The sequence below is a fragment of the Canis aureus genome, chromosome 15 (genome assembly GCF_053574225.1).
Source record: "Canis aureus isolate CA01 chromosome 15, VMU_Caureus_v.1.0, whole genome shotgun sequence".
NCBI classification, from domain to species: domain Eukaryota; kingdom Metazoa; phylum Chordata; class Mammalia; order Carnivora; family Canidae; genus Canis; species Canis aureus.
In genome coordinates this window covers 4,652,549-4,675,484 of record NC_135625.1, presented here as the reverse complement: position 1 = coordinate 4,675,484, position 22,936 = coordinate 4,652,549, and the positions used below count along the sequence as shown (strand labels likewise).

The 22,936-nt window shown below is 40.4% G+C and overlaps 1 protein-coding gene across 12 annotated transcripts in view; it reads right to left on the bottom strand.

The window, feature by feature from the left end:
• MCPH1 (microcephalin 1) overlaps positions 1 to 22,936 on the bottom strand; it is a 230,922-nt gene that overhangs the window by 140,658 nt on the left and 67,328 nt on the right. For 7 of the 12 annotated variants that reach the window (XM_077848535.1, XM_077848536.1, XM_077848533.1 and 4 more), the window contains exons 10-11: positions 10,109 to 10,146; positions 7,614 to 7,776 (exon numbers count right to left, since the gene is read on the bottom strand). In XM_077848535.1, the coding sequence (XP_077704661.1) occupies positions 7,614 to 7,776; positions 10,109 to 10,146 (201 nt within the window). The remainder of the gene's footprint in view (positions 1 to 7,613; positions 7,777 to 10,108; positions 10,147 to 22,936) is intronic. The other 5 variants (XR_013352566.1, XM_077848543.1, XM_077848541.1 and 2 more) reach the window with 1 other exon arrangement.

Below are 22,936 nucleotides of genomic sequence, written 5' to 3'. Positions count from 1 at the left end.
CCACACAAACCCTGAAATAAAAACATTCTCAGTAATGTTTTTCTTGGAGGCAAGCTTATATAGCTAGCCAAAAGGAATATTTTAAGAATCCCCCAAATTGCATTGGGGACAAGGAAAAAGGAGGGGACCACAGAGAGAGAGGGACAGTCATTCCTTTACACAAAGACAACGTGATTCCTGAAGTATATCATATGGACGCTTCAAGTCTTGGCCCTAAAAGAAACTGCATCCTGTGGAATTCATATCTAAAGTCACACACAAGTTGCAGATGAACAGTAAATTGTGTGCTGAGCTTTAGACATTATGTGGCTTGGCTTATAAAGGGCAATGGCAGCTATTCTCACTCAAAAGAGTGTATCGTGCATGAGTTCAAGCCCCACGTTGGATGTGGAGATAACTTAAAAAAAAAAAAAAAAGTTTATCCTGTTTGTGCAACTGCATTTTTTTTTCCTAAAATTAAAGAAGGGAGGCCATAGAAGGAGCAATTATCTTTGTCTCATTTAAGTGACATAAACAGGGAAAGAGATTTGGTTCATTTCTAAGTTTGTTTGTTTTTTTCCTTAAGAGTGCAAGTTAGCAGTCACCTATTAAAATCAATAAACACGCAACACCAGTGGGAGGAAACATTTGGCAGGCATCGCAAGTACATCACCAATCACAAACACGCATTTTACTGTAGGCTGCAGTAGATCTGGTCCTTTACATTTCCCAGGAACCGGTCACTTCTCACAAGTAATGAAGTGTTTAGGCATCACCGGTAAAGCCATGTCTGTAGCTGTTTTCGTAGAAGGATACTAATGCCAAAACTATTGGTCTTAAAAATCTGAGAGTGATCACTTGCAGCAACAGGAAGACCCTGAGGGTTTTGGAGAAGGTTGAAATATATGAAAATCTGTACTACGGCGGCTTTTACAGAAATGGGGGTTCCTTTTTTTTTTTTTTAAGATTTTATTTGTTCACTTGACAGAAGGAGGGGAGAACACAAGCAGGGGGAGGGACAGGCAGAGGGAGAGAGAGAAGCAGACTCCCCTCTGGGCAGGGAGCCCGATGCGCGGGACTTGATCCCAGGACCCTGAGATCATGACCTGAGCTGAAGGCAGATGCGTCCCCCTCTGAGCCACACCCCAGCATACTGAAATTCCTGCAGACACCCAAGGGGTACTCTTCTTAGGGCCCTCAAAGAACGAATGCGGGCATACTTCCTATTGTCCACCAGCTCTCTCATCCTCGCTGGGGGTCCCCCCATCACACCCCACACTCTCTCTTCTCCTAAGTGCCAGCTGCACTCAGCGGCCTTCATGGGCCTTCTTCAGCATTCGCAAGGACAGAACGGACCGTGCATGCTGAACTCAGCTTTCATGCGACCCGGTGAGGGACGTACTGTCACACACAGGGGACTGTGGCTCAGTAAGGAGGAGTGTTCTCAGCACCCAGACAGTTCGACCGAGCCTATTCCCATTTTACCTAGGGATGGAGGTTAACTTGCAGTCTGTGAAATCCCCGGATCTGGGCCCAGCCATAGAGCTTGGCACTGAACTCTCCCATACTCAATTATTTTTCCTGTTGCTTCGTGGTTATCATCCCACTAAACTGTCAAAACATCAGAAGCCTGGATCTTGTGTTATAGGTTTGTGGGTCTTCTATTTCAAGATGACCTTAGTGCAAACGCACAGCCAATTTGGACATTGTAAGTGATGATACTAATGTGACGGAAATACACAGGGACCTCCAAACATATGTGTATGGGTGTGTATTTTCAGGGTAGGTATTTAAATCGTGATGTTCTTTTCATCCCTATTCTCTCTGAATGACTATTTTTTTTTACTTTGGTCTTCCTAGGAGAAGCCAAGATAAAAATATATGAACTTGTCGGAAGTCACATTTTAGAGAAGAAACTGGCTTAATCAGTGGTTTAGTATGGGAAAAATAATATTAGGTTTTCAGGCGGCTGTTTCACCACTATTTAAAATCACTATACTGGTATGGTGCAATGCGTTACTTTAAAAAAATTAACTGAGTGCTTTCATGCGCCGTCTTGCTAGTGTTAAAGCCTTGAGGAAGGTGCTCAATGCTCTTAGAGCTGTCTCACTCCTGTCTTTGCTCTGGTCTCCGAGGTCCACAGAGCTGTCCTCCCTGCCCAGGCTGGCCTGGCTCCCCACCAGCATCACCCAGTCAGCAGGAAGGAGCATGAACAGCTTCAACATGGTTAGAGACCCAAGGCAATCTATTTTACTCTTTTTCTGTAAGCATTTCTTCTTTATTTTCTTCTTAATGTTCTCTAGATGAGAACTGTCTTTCTTCTTGTTTATAATCAACAAAGCCAGTTCTGAAGACAACAAGAAGTCCTCAATCGGTGTATTGGCAGAGCCGCTTCCTTCCGGACACCCTCAGGGAGACTCTGGTCCGAGATGCCCTTGGCTGCTGAAAATCCCTGGTGTTCCCTGGCTTGTAGATACATCACCTCCTCTCCACATGGCCATCCACGCTCTGCGCCGCTCTCAGCTTTCTTAAAGCGCATCCTTACAGAATTCACACCACTTAAAAGTCACCAACCAGAGGTGCCGTGAAGCATTTGATATGGGGCTTATGGAATTAATACGTTTGTACTTGTGGGACTGCAGAATGATGAACCCTCTCAAAGCTGTCCACAGCTGAGCCCCAGAAAATGTGAGCATGTCCCATGTTTCCATGGTGAAGGGGACACTGCAGGGGCAGTGAAGTCAGGGAGATGGGGAGCTATTGTGGATTATCCAGGTCAGCCTCATGAGACCACAAGGGTCCTTATAAGTGAAAGAGGCAAGAAATCAGAGGAGGTGTGACAAGAGAAGCAGAAGTCAGAAGGACTTGATTGCTGCCAGGGGCCACAGGCCAAGGAATGCAGGTGGCCTTTAAAGCTGGAAAAGTCAGGAAACAGACTCTCCCCTTGAGATTCCAGAAGGAATGTGGCCCTGACAACACACCAGGGCTTGAGCCCAGTGAAACCTATTTTGGACTTTTGACCTCCAAAATCATAAGAGAAAAAAATCTGTGCTATTTTTAAGCCAGTAAATCTGTGGTGATTTGTTACAGCAGCCAGAGAAAATGAATACAGTCCCATGGACCCCGCAGGAGAAGAAATTATTCAAGGATGTCACCTTGTGCTTGTTTAAGAGAGCTGCTTCTGGCCGAGTTGGCTGAGCATCTGGCAAGGATCCGTGGGTCACATGCAGGCTCCTGGTGCGACCATCACCGGGTACCCAGCTAGTGAGAGCCAGGGGGAGCAAGGGCCCTTGTGCTGGACTCACCGTCCAGGTGCTCCTGGTGCTGGGACAGGACGTGCCGTCTAGGCGGTGTCTGGCCCTGGCACTGGTGTCTCTCCAGGTTCACGAGGCCTATCTTGGTGCACAGGCTGAAAGGGCAGCCCACCCTAATGTATTCCTCTTCAATCATAAAGGATCTTTGAACTGTCCTTGTAACCACTGTTACACAGCTGCTCGGGTCACGGGCACCAGCACTGCCTGCACCTCCTTCCCCTCACAACCTGCAGCCTACCCATGGGAAAGCTGCTGCACTCCGGCCTCACAGTATTATCCACATCAGACTGTGTCTTGCCACCCAGTCCAAGCTGCGGTTTTTCTCTCACTGGGAAACTAAGAAGACAGTCTGCCAGCGGGTTCCCTGATGCTAGTCCTTCTTCCCCATGGTGAGCTCCCTATGCAGCGGCCACCATCCTTTGAAAAACACAGATCAGAGCACCTTGTTCCCTGCACAGAAACTTTCTGATAGCTCCTCATGACACAGAAATAGTATCCAAACACCCTACTGTGGTCCAGGTTCCCTTTACCCACTGGCTCTCTTGCCTCATCTTCTACTTTTTCTCTTGGTGAACCCCAACCAAACCTTCTTATTGTTCCTCAAACATACTGTTCCTGCCTTCGGGATTCCACTCTCATGGTAGTTGTCAGTGCCTTGAAGACTGGACACGGAGGGCTGACTTTATAGGAGCTGTCTGGGAACCCCAGCAGTCCAACCCCTGGAGGCCTGGGGTCCTGCGGGAGAAGGGGATGCACAAGAGAAGGGGGTGCATCTGGTGGGAGTAGAGTCTGGGCAGCCCTGCAAATGGAGAAGAGCCCTGCAAATGACCATGCTATCCTGAGGTCAGCTGGTTCACCAGCAGGCAGTCCACAATGCAAGAGATTCATCCAAGTTGTGACTAGTAACATGATTGTCTTTAAGGAAAAAAAAAAACTTTATTTATTTGAGAGAGAGAGAGAAAGGAGGAGGGGCAAAAGAGAAGGAAGAAGAAGAGAGAAAGAACTCCAAGCAGGCTCCTCGCTGAATGCAGAGCCTGAGGTGGGACTCGGTCTTAAAATCCTGAGATCATGACCTGAGCAGAAACCAAGAATTGGACACCTAACCATCTGAGCCGCCCAGCTGCCCCTACAGAGTTGTCCTTTATTACTGAGCCATATTCCACAGTAGGGAAGGATGGTTCCTTTATCTCTTTACCCACTGAGGGACATTCGTGCTGTTGCCAGGTTTTGGTGATTATAAAGAAAGCTGTTACAAATATTCATGACATTCATGGACATGTTTTTGTGCAAGCGAGAGCTTTCATTTCTCGAGGGCAGATACCTAGGAGCAGGTTCGCCAAGTGACATGGTGAGTATACAGTTACATCACATCAAATTTCCCAACTGTTTTTCAGAATGGCTGTGCCACTTTCCACCCTCACCAGCAGTATACAATGCTCTGCATCCTTTGCTAGAGGACTGTCGACATGCTTTGTAATCTAGCCATTCTGTTAAATCCGTGGTGGTATCTCACTGTGGTTGTAAATCGTATTTCTCTAACGACGCTGAACATCTTTTCATCTGCGTATCTTCAGTAGACTGTTCAAAAAGATGCTTTTGGCTATTTGTTCTTTGGTTGTCTCTTATTTTTGAGTTTTGAGAATTCTTTATATATTTTGGATTTAAGTCTTTGTTAGATGAGATGTGCAAATGTCTTCTACTGGCTTCCTTAGGATATTCTTCACAGAGTAGAAGTTTTTACACTTGATGGAGTATCACTTATCACTTTTTCTTTCACACATCATGCTTTTTCTGTTGTATCTAAGTACTCTGGGGGCACTTGGGTGGCTCAGTAGGTTAAGCATCTGAGATCCCAGCATCTCAGCATCCTGGAATCAATCCTTGTATCAGGCCCCCTGCTCAGCAGGGAGTCTGCTTCTTCCTCTCCCTCTGCCACTCACCCTGGTCATGCTTCCTCCCTCTCTCTCCCTCTTCTCTAATAAATAAATAAAATTAAAGAACAAAAGAACTCTCCACCTAAACCTGTGTCATACCGTATGTATACTTCTTAGAGTTGTATCATTCTGTATATTAGTCCCTTCCATTTGGAGGTAATCTTTGTATATGGTGTGAGACACAGGTCCAGTTTTGGTTGATATCCAACACCTTTTACTGAAAAGACTTACTTTCCTCCACTGAACTGCTTTTGGTTCTTGTCAAAAGCCAGTGGGCTTTATTTGTGGGCCTATTTCTAGACTCTCCATTCTGTTTCATTATGTCTATCTTTTCCCAGACACTGAATTGCCTTAATTACAAAAGCTTTAAAGGGTACCTTAAAAATCAGATAATGCAAGTCCTTCAACTTTGTTCTTCTCTTTCAAAATTGTTTTAGTTATGCTAGTTCCTGTCTCTCTCTCCCTCTTTGTGTGTGTGTGTATGTGTGTGTGTGTGTGTGTGTAGTTTAGAATCAGCATGTCTATATCTTCAAAGAATTCTCCTAAGATTTTAATTGGGAATGTATTGAATCTACAGATTGTTTTATGGAGGAGTGACATTTTAATTATACTGAGTCTTCCAATCCATGAACATAGTATGTGAGAGACACTTATTAGTTCTTTAGTTTTTTTTTTTTTTAACCAGTGTTTTATAGTTTTCAGCATATAGATCCTGCACACATTTTTACGTCAGATTTACACTTGAGTATCTCAATGTCGACCCTTGTATCTTGGCAATTTGTTCTAAGAGCTTTTTTGTAGAATTCCTGTGACTGCCTACATGGAGAATCATTGTGTCTATGAAGAGAACTAGTTCCATTTCTTCCTCTCTAACCTAAATGTCTTTTATTTCATTTTCTTACCTTATTGCATTTGTACTTCATTCATTCATGCATGTGACCAGATGGCCCGGACTCCGCATGAGCACTGGAAGTTCACCAAATAACACGTCCACATCCTGCCTTTCTCATGTGTGGTGGTTAATCCCACATATAGTTAGCATACGCTAAATCTGCATCTGGCTCTGTTCCTATGATGATTAGTGGGAGAATATTGGCAGTACACTGAGCAGAAACATGGAGGCATCGAGGGAACTGGTCTTCACACACGGCAACAGTAAATACTGATTCCCGTTTCTGACCTCTCTGCTCAAAGTCCCAGAAGAATAGATGGGACACACAATCAAGCACAGATGTATATCTTCATAAATGACAAAGAATATTTTTTTTCCTCTGAGACATGGGGGAAGGAAGAGTGGACTGATACAGAAACAGAAACATTGTGAATTGAAGAGAAGGAAGACAGCTCATGGATTCATGGAAGCTGGAGTTATAAATGGTATTTCTTACAAAGAAACATGGATCGGCACAAATAGATAATTAGATAAGGTGGTGCCCAACTGCCACCAGTGCAAATAGTACTTTTTGCAGGGAATTTCAAACTTTTCTGCTTCGTGACTTAAAGGACTAATGGCGCAAATGTCTTATGCCAGAGAGCTGCAGGGTTAAGTCATAACAGAGGAAAAAGGCCACAGCCATTCTTAAAAATACATCTGTAGTTTGTTTGCATATTATAATTCTACTGGTTTAAATTAACACAATATTAATATAATACATTCTTGGGGGGGAAGCTGGAGGGTGGAGATGTAGCAGATTCAATACAGTAACACAAGTAACAAATGACAGTACTCACAAGAAGCAATGCTTTGGAGGGACCACAGGTTGTGGATCAAAGTAAAAATAGAAAAAGTAACAAACAATCTCAATTTCTGTGAATAATGAAAATAGTGATTTTTTTTTAAAAAACTACCTTTAATGCACAGAAATAAGGGTAAGTAATGTTACAGATAGATATGCGTAAGATAAAACATATCCAAATGGGATTAAATGAACATGTTTCATCCTAAGTAAATCCATCTGTAAAAACAATCACTGAATTCTTTTGGCTTTTGAAACCATCGCTAACATAGGTCACATTATTTCTTGGTCAAACACAGAAGAAAGTTCATTTGACTGTGAGAACACGCATTTTGTGTTTTCATTCCAAGCCTGTTCTAATCTTACTCCTGCCAGTGCTGAGGTCTGTATCCAGGAGGCCACTCTTCTGTTTTCGATCCTCACCACACTTGGGTTCCCAAGGGATCAGCGTGGCTGAAGGTGATGGGCCAAAAGGAGAAGAGGTCAAGGAGAGAACAGGAACGGGATCCACTGCTCACGGGAAAGTGTGCAAATTAACATGAATGTGAACCTAGTGATCTAGTGTCACTGCCTCAGGATGACCACATCTATCAAAACACCTTCTTGTTTGAATATACACACTTCCAACATCTGCTTACATAACAGCTTACCCATTCATAAGAGAGAATCCAGCAGCCACGGGCGATTCCCAGCAGCACATTCAGAGTTCGCAGAGGCTTCCCAGACAGCACGTGAGTGGTAGTTTCACACACCTCCCGGGCAAAGGAAAAGCCCTTCAATTTATTCACAACCTGGACAACGATGTTCTGCTCTCTGTTAAATGGGGGGGGGGGGGGGGATTCAACACAATAACTATGTTTCCTACATATGAACATCAAGGTGATTACACTGAATAATAGTTTTTTTTTAAAAAGCTAGAAAGCTAAAATTCTACGTTGATCTCAGGTATGGAGCTCATGTTTTAATTTCTTTATGATCAATGACTTAAAACTTGGGGAAATAAAAAAACTTCAGTTCTCAAATCCAACTGTCTATTTTAATTGCTGGCAAAGCTTCCCCAGGCTGGAAGTGGCTTCCCACATGTCCCCGGGCCAGAACACAGCCAGCATCAGAAATGGGCCCCTGCCATTCCCACCATGGTTACTTCACAGATCTGAACCAACCTATGGACGGTCAGGACCAAGCTTATCCCTTGCTTATTTTATTTGAAATATAACATTTAATTGAACTCACAGTTTTGTTTTGTTTTTTTCTAGTAAGTGGGAGGAAGGGCCTTTTCCATTACATTATCAGGTCAAATCTTAGGGCAAATTTGGCAGAGGTTCCTTATTTTTACAAAGCCCATCATTGTTTATCTTATGGTCTGTCATTAGTGTCTCAAGTACCTGTGAAGAAATATTCTTCCCACCTAATTTCCTTCCCAAATCGCTCACCATTCTTCTTGTCTTCCCTTTACGACCTCCTTACTAAAGCCTTTGGTTCCTACACATCGCATTTCCCTCTCCCTCCCAGCAAGTTTTGGAAATCCCCAGTGAAATACAGATGACGTGAAGTGCTCTCTGAGCCACGCTATGACGTACACGGTGGGTTAAGAGATAAATTTCTCTCCTCTCCAAAAGTGATTATGATGAGAAAGAAGCTGGCTGTTCTCACACATGCATGGACCACTTCTAATCACACTGCGTCTACCTCACAGTACTTCTCAGGTCTCTCTCCAGCCGTCTTGGGTATGTCAAGCTCAAGACCTATTTCTTTACATGTGAAATGAAAGGGCGGAACGATATCACAGTTTAAATTCTTAGAGACCACTAGGGCCAAAAGAGATGAATGGGTCAAGACCCAGGCCCTATCACCACTTCAACCAGAGAATGTGTGCTTATCGGGGTGATGGAAAATATTAAATTTGGGGGAAATGCAAAGAAAACAAAAGCATAAGGAAGTGAAAAGCTCTAAACCATATGCTCCCCAGGCCCTTCATCTCTGCAGATCGATGATTTTCCTTATTCCAAATCTGGCAGCTGCCAGCTATTTGTTGGAAGTGTTAATCAACAACAAGTGTCTCTTTGAGACATGGCTAATCAACGTAGCATTACAACCTCTAGGTCTTGTCCTTAGCTTCGGACAAGAAGTACATGTGGGGGAAGAAACATAAAAAAAGAATATGGCCTAAATGAAAAGTTTGATTTTCAAAACTTTGAGAAGACAACTATTTACTAATGTGTTTTATACTAGGGGCAAAAAAAATATGGACTTTAAAAAGCATTACACCCACCATACTCAATTTTCACTTTCATAATAGACTATTTAGGATGTTTCTTGTATTTCACAAGAGATTAACAAAAATTGTGAGTGTGCTCCTTTTTCACTAGCTAATGTATGGTGTTTGAACTATTGGTCCTTTTGATATCATATGCCATGGGTAGGAAAAGGGTCCTGCAACAGAAAGTATCATAAGCATGCACTTTTTCGCAGGCTATTTTTCACTGAAATGTCCCAGTGTTTTGATGAATGCCTTTAAAACCTTAAAACATATGATTGATATAAAAAAAAAGCAACACATGGTTTTCCCCTTTAAATAGGAATTCAAAAATCTGTTACAAAGAATATAGTGCTGTATTTTTGTTGGATGTGCTATATATTGTGTTAAATGTTTAAGGAGGATGATAAGAGCGTGCCAGCAAGCTATTAACTCTTTCACAAAATGTGGAGATAGTGACATAATATAGTTGTAGAAAGCTTCCCAGCAAGGTGTTTCTTTAAGAACTTTGAGGGACTCAGCCAGTGGTGCTCCATTTATTACAAGTGGTGGGTACAAGTGGTGGATACGCAGAGACAGTATATATGAAGTACAAGTGGTGGATACGCAGAGACAGTATATATGAAGCAAGAAGCCGAACAGCAAAATACTATAATACCTCTTAATGCTATTTAATCAACTCAAAAAGTCTTCAATGATAAACTGTTCATAGTCTTCTAACTACCTTTTTATTTTTATTTCCAGGGTTCTTCTAACTCTAGTATCAATGATTAACAGCAAAACAGTGCAAAGCTACGAGCTGCCCTAAAAGCACAGCACCACAGTATATAAAAGAAAAATCTAAAATTTTACATTGAGTAGAAAGTTATCAAAACAATGAATACTTACTCAGATGGCATGCCTGTCATGACTAATGTTCTCGTTGGCTAGAGATTTCAAAAGAGAAGGAAGAAAAAACAGTCAGAAATATAAAAAACATTTTTTCCCACAGAAATTAACTTTAATACATTTTTTGAAAAGTTACATCACTTAAAAAATAAACATTTAAGCATATATCAAAGAAAAAAACTTTATGTTCCTGGGGAAAAAAAAAAAAACACAAACAAACAAACAAACAAAAAAACCAGCCCAAGCAGCCCAAGAGATAGAAACTGAGATACTATACCCAAACCAATCCCAAAATAATCCAGAACATGAGGCAGAGGAGTAGGGGAAAAAATTTTAAAAATGCTTCCCTCCAGAAGTTTATTCTCCTAGTTTAGCTACCAGACCTCTAAATGTGCCATCGTGCTTAGGGACTTGTGAGGAAGAAGAGGGTAAGAAGGCATTTTTTGCAAGCTGAAGAGCCATTTCTTAAGGTTTCTAGCCTTGCCTCAGTCACACATACACAATAATGCTCATGCTCCTGCGGCCTGGGTCAATCAAATGCTTTAACCTCTTGCACACAGAAGCCCACATCAGCTCAGGACTGCTTACATATGGTTTAGCATCTGCTACTAATTGGAACTGTAAAGTTCTTTTTAATAAGTTTTTAAATACTTTTTTTTTTTATTTACATAAAAGCTCTCCCTCGAGGCCCATGCTAACAAGTGCCATGATGGTGAGCACACGTTCAGGCTACTGTGACAAATGGTCCTGGCCTGAAATACGGGGATGAAACAAAAGGAGTAATGCTGTTATTAAGAGTAAGTGTATTTACTTATCTGTCCTTATAAATGACGCATTAGAAAATACATCCAATATAATTCCCTTGATTAACCAAGGAAGCTCCTTACACGATGATGTGGATTGGTATCTGCCACTTATTTAAAAATGAATAACAAAATAAGATGGTTGGTGGATGGAGAAATAGATACATGATGGAGTAAATATTTAAAAGAGTTCCTTGTAAAACCAAGGCTGGAGGAGAAAAGTGTAAACTAAAGTGGAACAGAAGATTACTGGGTGTCTTCAGTGAATACCCATGTGCGTTGTTCATAAAGGTCATCAGCTTCTATGGGGTTTATACCTTTCATTGTCTTTGAGCTTATTTTACAACTCTAGCAGCTGTAGAAAACTGATAGGAATGCAAATTATTCTTGTCTCTAGAAACTCAAAGTCTGACCAGTGGACATTTGATTGACCTCCCTTTCCTACTGGTGACAAAGCCATGTCAGCACTGCTCAGGGTCCATTAACAGGTCTCCTCTGTGGATTCTCCTTTGAAGAGGACAAAACAACTTCCCAGTCTCATCACTGGCTAATGAGTTAAATAAAATTGCTAACGTATTTATTTTCTATTAGTGGGAAAGTCACGTGTATCTTTATAACATTATCTTTCACCAGTTAGGAAGGTTTCCACCAAGATGCCCAACAGATTCATCTGCTAAAGATTAGCTGCTTCTGTCAGACAGAGGACACTCCACAGGCAGCTTGAGCCCAGGACGGTCTATTATTGGCTCCCGGCGCTGAATGCCAAGTGGCAATAGAACTTTGCTGGCTCTTTTTCACTAATTTTAATTTTCCTCTCCACTTGTTTTGTTTTGTTTCATTAATGGATGAATTATTCTCCATTATGAGAATGCTTAGGAATGCGGTTTTATGGTCTGACTACTTGGTGTTCTATATAAATTAATTAATGGATTATAGAGATTTATTCTTTTTTGGTAAGAGACCGTAGAGGACTGGGTTTATTAGCCTTTTTTTTTTTTTTTTCGTCTGTTTATTTGCCCATTTTGGAGCTAAAATCAATTAAGACATTCATGTCCCCAAGGAAGGAGGATAGCTCCTTGAAATCTGGACTGGTTTTAGTATTTCTGTCTTTATTCCTGACCAGTGGCTGAAATTATAACTAACTCAGAAATGTTTTAAAAATTCAAATTCACATAGTTAATGTGTTTAGAAATTACCACTAGTGTAATAATTTTGGCTTAATGAAAACAGTTATGTCTTATCTGAATTCTCCATGTTAAGTATAATATAAACATACATTTTATTCTACTGGAGTTTATTTTTCCTAGACTTAGATGGGTTTACTGGTCAAATAAAGATTACTCTTGTACAATGTTTAAAGATTATTTTTAAAAATGTAAATTTGTGACAAATCATTATCCTAACAAAATTTTTATATCAATACTGATTGTGTTTCATAATACGTCAATGTGAAGATAATTTCCAGGATCTCTAATGTTAGATTAATTAAACAAGGAGGCCATTAGACTGAGGTGGCTTTAAAGCCTTAGCTTTAAAGCTAAGTAGCCTACATAAGCAGACCAAAACCAGAGCCTGTAAACTACTTAAGGTTAAGAAATAAAAGCCTGGGATCCCTGGGTGGCGCAGCGGTTTGGCGCCTGCCTTTGGCCCAGGGCACGATCCTGGAGACCCAGGATCGAATCCCACATCGGGCTCCCGGTGCATGGAGTCTGCTTCTCCCTCTGCCTATGTCTCTGCCTCTCTCTCTCTCTCTCTCTCTGTGACTATCATAAATAAAAAAAAAAAAAAAAAAAAAAAAGAGATAAAAGCCTAAGAACAATCAATCACAAATAGCCAACTAAGCTTTCCCATATAAGGCAACTGCTTAAGCTACAGCCAATTAAATAATTTCCTTGCTTAGATTCCACCTCTGCTCTATGAGTCTTTCCCCTAGCTCATGGCTTTGGTGCACTCCTAACCACTTCTGTTTGTTACTACCTTATTCAAATCAAGTTTTGCCCAAATAAACTCTAAAATGTTTTAATATGCTTCAGTTTATATTTTAATATTAGGTAACATAAGCCTTAGGCAGATATTAATTTAAAAATTGTTGGATACGGGATGCCTGAGTGGCACATTCGGTTGAGTGACCAACTCTCAGTTTCGGTTCAGGTCATGATCTCAGGGTCTTGGATCAAGCCCTGCGTGTGGCTCTGTGCTCAGCACCAAGTATGCTTGGGACTTTCTTTCTCTCTCCCTCTGCTCCTCCACCATGTGCTCTCTCTCTCTCTCTCTTTCTAAATAAATTTTTAAAAATTTTTGGATAACTCAGTAATTTTGTAAGAGAGAATACTGAAACACTGATTACTAAGCAGAGTTCTATTTTTTAATATATTTTTGCTTATTTTTATATGCAATACAGAGCTCTATCTTTGGGTCATGTTGATAAGCATATTCATTTTTCCAAATTTAAAAGGATATAAAAGAGACATGGAGGTAGGACAGTATGATATAAGCCTTGCTGGTCTGCTAACATGCTTGGGGAAAATGGACATTACTCCATTGTTCGCCTCAGTTTTCTGTGAAACAGAACTTACTAAGTTTGGCTAAAAAAAAATATAATTAATATGAGTGGTTAAGGTTACACTAAAAATAATGCTGACAGAGGAATACAATTGTGTGTTTTTTTTTTTTAATACATTATTTTCTATTTCTTTAAGCAGTGGTTTTCAGGTTTTATGGTTTCTGGACTCCTTTTTGCTATTGGGACTCATTAAGAAACCCAAAGAACCTTTCATTGATGTGGAAATGACCATCAATATTTAACATCAGAGAAATTAAAACTGAAAAACTTTAAAATATTTATCGGTGCACTTAAAGATGGCAAGAAGAACACACTGCCTGTTAACGGAAATATCTCACTGTTACTATTAAGTTGTTGTGACTACAGGAACGCAGCTCTGGGATTTAGTGTCAGTTTGCTACAGGATAAGAAAATGCATATTGAACAACAAAACTGGGAGAGTTGACTTAACTGGCTTCGGTTTATAATACTTGAGTGTGAAGGAAAGCTCAAGTACGTAAAAATTTTAGTCAGTTATGCCTGATGTCCATGGGCTGTTTTTATGGTTACTGATGACTGCCTATAAAGAAAAAGATCGGTCCTAATTTTCTGTATAATCTGCTTGGAGAGCCAAGACCATGTTTTAAAAGGATAATTCTCTCTCCTTTATGTTGACTACTTGATGCTTATGATTAAGAAAATAAAGTTTGTTCACTTAGGTTACAGTCTATGCTTGTTTTTAAATGTTTTCTTAAGACTGTGATTAAATAACTTACCCAGTATTGTTTCTCAGGCACACGTGATCCTCTCTTAAGGATTTGTGTGAATCTCATCTGGTAACATTTTTTATGTTTGCCTTCTCTAAACTGGATCCTAAATATATAAAAATAAAACTTGGAGGATATCACTGACACCTAAAACTAGCCTTGAGATTTCTCAAAGAATTCTTAGAAATGACAAAAACATGGTTTTTCACTTGTAGGACAACTGTAGGGTTGTGTCATGACTGCAAAGTTCCATGTGAAATCAGAAGGACCACTCAGCCTGTCTAGGTGAGTATTTAACAGGTACAATGTTATCAATATGAATATTTCAGGATCATAGGCTTCAAGGAATATCCGTGATATTGGTTATTGACCTAATCGTCCGTAATGTTTTTATCTTCAGGGAAAACACTGGCCAGATGCTTCCCTAACAGCTGTGTTGTTTTCTTCCATTTAGGGTATTTTAGTCCTACTGTGCTGCTACTAGACAAAGTAGTACAGTGTCATAATCTCAGTTACTAAATTGTTAATTTGGTGAGGGTCTTGCTTCTGTCATTTTAATCTAGCATGTTGTAGGCCAGTGGCTTTCAACTGGGGATGCATGTCAGATTTACCAATGATTTTTTTTTTAATAAAAATATAGATGTCCAGGACCTAATGCAAGCTCGCCAAATCTCTTGATATTCTGACATGTTCTTAGTATATTTATTGTGTCTCAGGAACATTATACCACATCTCAAGATTTGTTTCCTCCATGAAAATCAGGTTGATCCTCTTGAGACAGAGAAACTTAAGGACTCCATTAAAAAAAAAAAAAAATCTGCTTTGTGCTCCTTTTTCTGCCTCTATTCTTGCTGGGACCTGCACCCCCACTCCACACATGTCTCAGAATGCAAATAGGATGAGGGAAGTTGAGTGTGCTTGTGGACTTGGAATATTGTTGATACCGCTCTAAGGTCCTATTTTATGAACGTCTTGCCTTCTTCTTTAAGCTCTCTGTAATTCAGGTGACTATAGTAGACAGTGCTTCTATAAACTGAACATTTTAAGATGAAACCTGATTTTCAAAGACTGCCTCAAAATTTGGAATCTTTTCACTAAGTCTCTTTGCCTTCCATGGGAATACAGATTTCTGTACAGTTTCAGAATATGTTCTCCAACTTACCAGGATATACCTGGAAAATCTGATGATGAGAGCAGGCCTTGCCTAGAATGTCACATTTGAGAAGGATGCTCACTCAGGTCTGGCTAGCTCATTTGGAGGTGATAAAGACTAGCTTTACTTGGGAGCCAATGCCTACAAAGTCCCTGTAAGAAAACCATCCTGGTACTTGGCTTAGAACCCCAGCCTCACAGAGATAATGGAAGATCACTTCTGGCATGGGCAAGACATTTAAGATATTTTGAGGACCTCCAGAAGAGAAATCCACCTAAGTTAATGGGTGCTGTGGATAAAATGGGTGGAAAGTTGTCTGGCTTGGTATTTAACCTTGGAAAATAAGGAAATAACAGAGGGAAACAAAGGCCAACCCGAAATCACTCAAGAAAATGTTCAGACCGACATTGATTTTATTTGTTCAATATAGCACGGCACTGGATTTTATGGAGCATCCCGCAGAAGGCCAACAAACACTCTTGCTGCCCCTTTGTACTCAGGCAATATCAGGTTGAGAGCAGCCTGAGCTTATAATCAAGAATATCCTTTTTTGAGATAATCTGATCACAAGAGAAAAAAAAAAAAACACTTGTACAGAAACATTGTGAAAAAGATTTTGAGACAGAACAAAAGATTACCCAGTGACACTAGTGGACAACTACAAACTGAGGACACATTCTTTAGAGTCGTTGGATTCTGTGAATGTTCCTCACTGTCTTTGAGCTGTATACAGCCCTGTAGGCTGTCGAAGGCTCTTACTGTGTATCACTTTTGCCTACTGACCTGCTAAATCAGCCTGGTGGGAGTCCAATGGAACAGGCCCGTTTTGCACCCAGGAAGCAAAGGCATTCGGCCTTCGTAACAGTCTATCAGTATATACACTCACTGGGCTCTCCTTGCAACTGGACACAGCAGTTTTCCTTCCTTAGTAACATGAACTAACTAACACTCGTTTTTTATTAGTAATAAAGTCCGGATCACAGCCCTCTAAGATAAGTACCTCACTATATGGTTCTTTTGCCTTTTCTTTGCTTAAAAAATGCCTATAGTACACTTTTAAAAATGCAATTCTGGTACATGTCCTTTAATTGGCAAGACACACGACCACGAATGCAAGAACAACTCAAATCAAGGTCCTACAGTTACGCGCTACAGCCCCAGTGCAGCTAGCATTCAGCATGTTCCCTGGAGTTGAATAAAATCTCTACATGTGAAAGTCAATGTACTGTTCATCATCTTGGAAGGCTAACACTACTGGAAAATATACAAAGTAGAAGAATCGACCGTGCAAAAAGAATATACAAAATTCAAGAAATACGATCGGCTGCTAGGAGACCCAGAACGAGATCTTTCTGCAGCCCACTTGTCAGTGTCTCCATATTTGACAGGGCACTTGGCCTGTCCTTATCTCATGGGTCTCATCTAAGAAATGAGATAATGAATTACTCCCAGAGTGTTACATGATTAATAATTCTGTTGAAAGTAAATATTAATGCTAGCAGTTTTGTAAATTATAACCTTCACAGTATGTAATTTCACAAGAATACAAACCACTTCTTAACTTAGTCATTTATTTATGTAACCTTTGCTGTGAGTCACATTTCACCGATGGTAATAAAAGCAGGGGGGAAATCTGGCCACTTTATTCTCTTTAGTGATGGTAACCTGATGATGTGGCTCCGACCCACTGCACGCCCTCCCCAGGAAACCTGAGTGTAAGATGATGTCTACATGGTACAAACCTAATGAGAATCAGGAAGCCTTCTTCACCATTATTGGAAAAGACCAAAACATTTATTGGAAGCAGCCGTATACAGTGTTGAAAAAAATTAAACAGTTCTTTACTACTGAGACCTGGATTTACCCCTCTTGTAAGATGCATCCCTGTTCTATTAAAAGTTGATTCTCCACAACACTGAACATCACCTTTGCCCCAGAACATAGAGCGCAGGTTAAAAGAGCTTCCCACCTTTCTGTGTAGTGAGAAAAGTGTACTTGAGAGGACCTTCTGTCTCATGCTGCAAGGCAGGAGTGTTAAAACCACACTTGAGCCAGGCTAGGTCACCAAAGCAGGATAATCCCTAACCTAAGTGCAATTTCAACCTCCCCCAGAAATGCATTCTTAACCATCAGTCAGGAATATTCTGATCAGCATCAGGGAGGTCTCATCTGCCACGTGAGCCTTCTCAATCCTCCAAGGAAGAGGAGGTAATCTGCGTAAGGCCCCCTGCCCTTCCAATTAGGGGAAAGTGATCTTGCCTGAAACAAGCCTTTTTCTTTTGCTAATCACTTCTTTGCCCTACACTCCTTCCAATAAAATCTTTCCAATTTGTACAACTCCCTGGTGGCTCCTGTCTTCTTGCTAGATGGGATGCTGCTGGTTTTAGGAAAGCCCTTCACGGGTTCGAATTTACTCAGCCGAATGTTGTTTTCTTAGCAGGATGCACCCTGCCCTTCCTCAGTGACTCAGGTAAGACCATCTCCATCCTCATAGACACCCTGGTCTACCTGCCTCTGTAAAACGCTGGGTCCCTTCCTCTGCTTCGAGACATTCTTCAATGATGAAGATCGTTCCTATAACAACAGTATGCATACAAAGATTTTCATTTTCTTGTGCATTTTGTTTTTTGAAGTTTTGGCATGTGGCTCACATGGGAGTGTTCCTCTTAACTGTCGCTGTGTGCCATTCCTGACCAGCCGTCTGTGTGCCCAACATAGGGCCCGGCTGGGGCCTTTGTGCTCCAGACTCTTATCTGCTGATACTATGGTTAAGTCCTTGATCTTGATTCTGAGCATTTACTTGATTTCTGGTGCCAGCTTCCTTTGGTTTTATGATCTGACCATTCAGTTAGTTCTGTAAAGGGGATGACTGTTTATAGAGATCTTTGTTGTGTGAAAAATGATAAAGAATCTGCCTTAAAGGTTTTTTTTTTCCTGTTTATTTTTCTACTTTGAGTTCAAAACTGTTAAGTATTTCATGCCTCCAAGTAGATATCCAGAAAGAGTTTTGTACTTCCATGTTTATTATGCTTGAGCCACAAGTAAAGTCCTAAAATTGAAATTACAAGCTGTGTGTGTCTCTGTACATATATGCCTGCAATTCAGAAAGGCCAGTATCACACATCTGAGATAAGCACCACGAGATGATGTTACCACATGAGATTATAAAATTTCTTAAAGAAACTCTATTGTAATTGGCTTAGAAAGAATAACCTATAAATTGAATTTTCCTAAAATCCCCAGAAATTAAGAAAATCGAACTCCCAGTATTTTCAACATTGAAAAGAAACTTCTCATAGAAACTCAAAATGTTTTAAGAACTCAAGTTAACATGTTTTGGTAAATCTCTGGCAAATGAGATTAGCTGAATATTTTTGGTTTATTAAAAACAGCTCTCCCTTCCCTATCAGATATGATAACATAGTACATTTTTATTCTTCTGGTACATGTTCTTCCCAACCTTTCAGTCTCATTGATTAAGTGAGCATTACTGCTGCTTTATGTTTAAGACTATTAAAAAATATAAAATTGTGTTTAACCAAATTGAATCACTATTTTGACAAATTTTACTTTAACAGCATCCATGTTTTACATTATGAAATCTTTAAGATAACCTCCAAGATATTTAGGCAACTCAAATTCATCATCTAATGCTAAACTGAGTTACTCAATGGATACTCATGCTTAGTAAAACAGAACACAGAAATTCTAATAACTAAGCATGATTTTATTTTATCTTATTTTATTTATCCGAGAGACACAGAGAGAGCATGAGTGGGGTGAGGGGCGGAGGAAGGAGCAGCCTCCTCGTTGAGCTGGGAGCTCGATGCGGGGCTCCATCCCAAGACTCTGAGATCAAGACCTGAGCCCAAGTCAGATGCCTCACCCACCAGGCATCCCACTGACTAAACATAATTTTAAGGCTATATGCTTTTGATTCTTATTTTCACATGGGACAGAGACAATGAAATATGGACAAATGCAGGCACCTGGTGCTACATTTTTAGGGCCCATTTTCTCAAAGGCTACCTTAGTAAATATAACCTTAGTAACTAATTTTAGAGGTTACTTTAGCTAGAAGTTAAAATTAACATGTGGTTTACACTACAGTTAGTAGCAATACTTTGAAAGAAATACAAACGTGTACCCACTTCTATTTTTCAAGAACAAGAAGAGGTCTATCCTGAAGGAGGAAGTTTTTAGTTCCTAAACCCCACAGCACTCTTCCAGCTTCTCGATGACCCCAGAAAGCTTTATGGGTTTTTAATAACTATCGACATAGATCCACTCAGAGATAGTCAACCATATACCCACTACATGTTAACAGTATCTCGCAAATATTATGAAATTATTTCTGACCCTGCAGAACCCCTGAGATTGGTCCTGAAGTGTCAGGTTGCTCCAGAACATGAAAGAGTTTCAAAAAAGACAAAAGGAGGAATGAACTTTGTCTTAGTTTATAATGTTGGGTTTGAAAACCTAGAACATATGCAAAAACCTTAGCAAACTTTACTCCAAATTGACAGGCTCATTTCCTTGGTTTACTGCTAACTGCCTTCACCTAAAACGTAAAGTGTCGTGCATTCATTCTTTTTTTTTTTTTCTGTGTAACTTGTTTGAATAACAAAGATTGTGTTTTACCAGAATAACCTTTTATGGTTTATGTTGACTTTGCTGCTTCCTTGAGTATTTCAAAAATCTAGTCATTTAAGAAAAAGGTAAGGCATTTTAAAGTTATGTTATCCTATGTTGACTTATAAAATCTTTTGGCACTTTAAGGAATCAGGTACTGTTTCTCAGTAACCTATGATCCTATCTTAATCAAGTGAGCAAAATTTCCTGACAACTTTTGATATTTCGCCTTCCCAGATTCAAATCCTAAGCTGTTTTTGAGATTTCCCAGAGACACCTGGAGAATCATGAAGATGTTGTCTTCACCACATGAAAAGAGAGATATTAAGAAATAATTAAGTCAATGTGATTATGTTACTATTGAGGAGTTGTATGGGAGGAGTTGTCAAATTAGAAATGACACTTAGTCATCCTCAGGTTAAATTTAAGTGAGTAAAATGTTATTGATCTACAGATATTCAGGTCCTACTCTAGACTCATAGGATCTCCCGACTTGACAATACTGATATATTCTTGGTCTACTCCAGTTACATTTTTAGGATATCCAGGGTATATTATATCTTGGGGCATTTTGTTATATCTGAAGGGTTTTTTTTTTTTCTATAAAGATTATGTTCTTCCATTTTTTATAATTACATATAATATCTGCTCTTCTTTGAAAACAGTGCTAACCATTATGCTTATAGATGTTGACTATACCGTTTCTGGTTGCCTTTGTCTTCAAACTACAACAATGCTCCCCATCAGTGCATTATTCTATTCTCATCAGACCTCTCACTTTTGAGAGTTATCAGTAATCCAATGGCCACAGCCATGTAGAACCCTTGTCACCTACAATTTCTTGTTTCACTATGATGCGCTCTGACTAGCACTTGTAATCACCCATAGGCCAGAGTGATTGGTCTTCAAAAGAAACATCCTCTTAAAAGTCCATGGAAACGGACTATGCTGGGGGGACCTGGGAGGCTCAGTGGTTGAGAGAAGCAGATGGGTTCGTGAGACAACTAACCCAAGATCAAGCAAAGTGAGAATTAATGACATAGGCTTAAATGAACTACTGAGGAAGGACTGTGGCTTTTATTTGGAATATTTTAATGTTCTACTTTCTAAATATAAGGAAGTCCCTGCTCTTCTTATGCTGTCTGTATCCTAAAACAGTTTGGTAAATGAAGCTTTTGCTAAAAGAAAGGACATATTTAGAAATATTATCTGAGTCTCCTTACCTGACCCTTCCAGGATTTGGAAACTCGATATTATTTCGTATTCTTACTTTCAGGGCAATATAATTATTTGTCTAGGTTCAAAAAGAATCTGTCCTCCTCATTACCAGGACATAACCGAATAAACTGGTTAAGTAACCTTGGCCTTGGGCTGCCAGATCATATCTGAGAATGATGCTCACTTAATCAACAATGAACAGATCCTTTCAAGAAACTAAGGTAGACTTTATGGCACCAATGTTTGCCAAAGCCCTCTGGGGAAAACAAGCCTGGTACCTGGCTCCCATGGATCCTGACTAACAGATGAGCAAAAAAGATCACTTTGTAGAGGTCCAAGAACCTCCGTAGGCTATACTGGGTACTTCAGAAGAATTTGTGCAAATGTATAGACACTGAAGGTGGAATCTGACAGCAAGCGCTTGGCTGGATTTCCCAGCCCCAAGAGGCTTTTAAATGTGCAATCTAAGATTCCTTATGAAAACTTCCTGCAAACTATTCTTGCTACACCTATGTAAATAAATCTAATGAGACCAGTCTTATTTTGCGATCATAAATAATCTCTCTTTGATTATTAGAGGAGGGACTATGGGGAAAAAAAATTGTGTCTCTGTGGGAAACTATGCATTGTTTATACTACACCATTCCAGGATATCAGATCCTAGCCATGTTCACTGTCTGAGTTATTTTGCACCTCTTTGTACCCTGCAGGGAACTGACGGATGTGAAAACTCCATTTTCTCTGATAGAGTCTCCCTTGACTTCCTTTTCCCCTATGTAAAAATCTAGTTTCTATCCCTACTTGCATATTGACTCCATTCTTGTTGCCTTGCCCAAATCATCAATCCTTACCAAATTTCCAATTTGTCTGGTTTCCTGCACTATCTGGCTACAACCTTCAAACTCATGTTCCAGATTTTCCCCTACCTGATTTGTCATCACCGAGAACTAGCATCCGACTGTCCCGATCTCTGTCTGGACTCTGGTGACCTTGAAACTGGTCCTTCTGCCCAGGTTTGAAGAAACCCCAGGCACCAAAGTCCATGTGACCACACGTGAGCAGGATCCTCTCTGGACAGGCCATGAGAAAATGTGGCACAATGCTCAGATTACACATGCCTTTTACGACAGGTAAGCACACCTGTGGACGACCTGGCTCAGAACCCTCAAGACAGTAAGCCATGCTGTAAAACCAAAAGATGTTCCTCCACCGACCTCTGGGACCCACTGGACTGGTCTTCCTCAGGGCTCGGCTCCTGACTCTAGATTCTAATATAACCTTCTATATAAATTTATATCATTCCTTTTCATTTTAGGAATGCTTATTGTAAGACGTTTAATGTCCAGGACCCTAAAACAACTGACCTTTGCCATCACCACTCAACAGATAGAACCAGTATTGGCAAGAGTCCTCAGGAGACTAACCCTTAGGCTCTAGTTTGCCTCCAAAGTTCTGACTGCCTCTCCATCATTCAGGAGGAATGACACCCGCTTTGAACAAATAGTAGCACTGACAACGTGGAAGCCGAGCTCTGCACTCCTGGGGAACAGTGCTGGTCCTCCCCCTTTTGTTGAAAGACAAGCTAACCCCAAAGGACCACTTTGTTCCCCAATAATTCAAGAAAAGACCCATCACCATCTTTCTCCTTCAAAACCTAGATAAAACTATCTTTATCCTTATTCTTAGTTCCCAAAGACTCCCTGATGACACCCT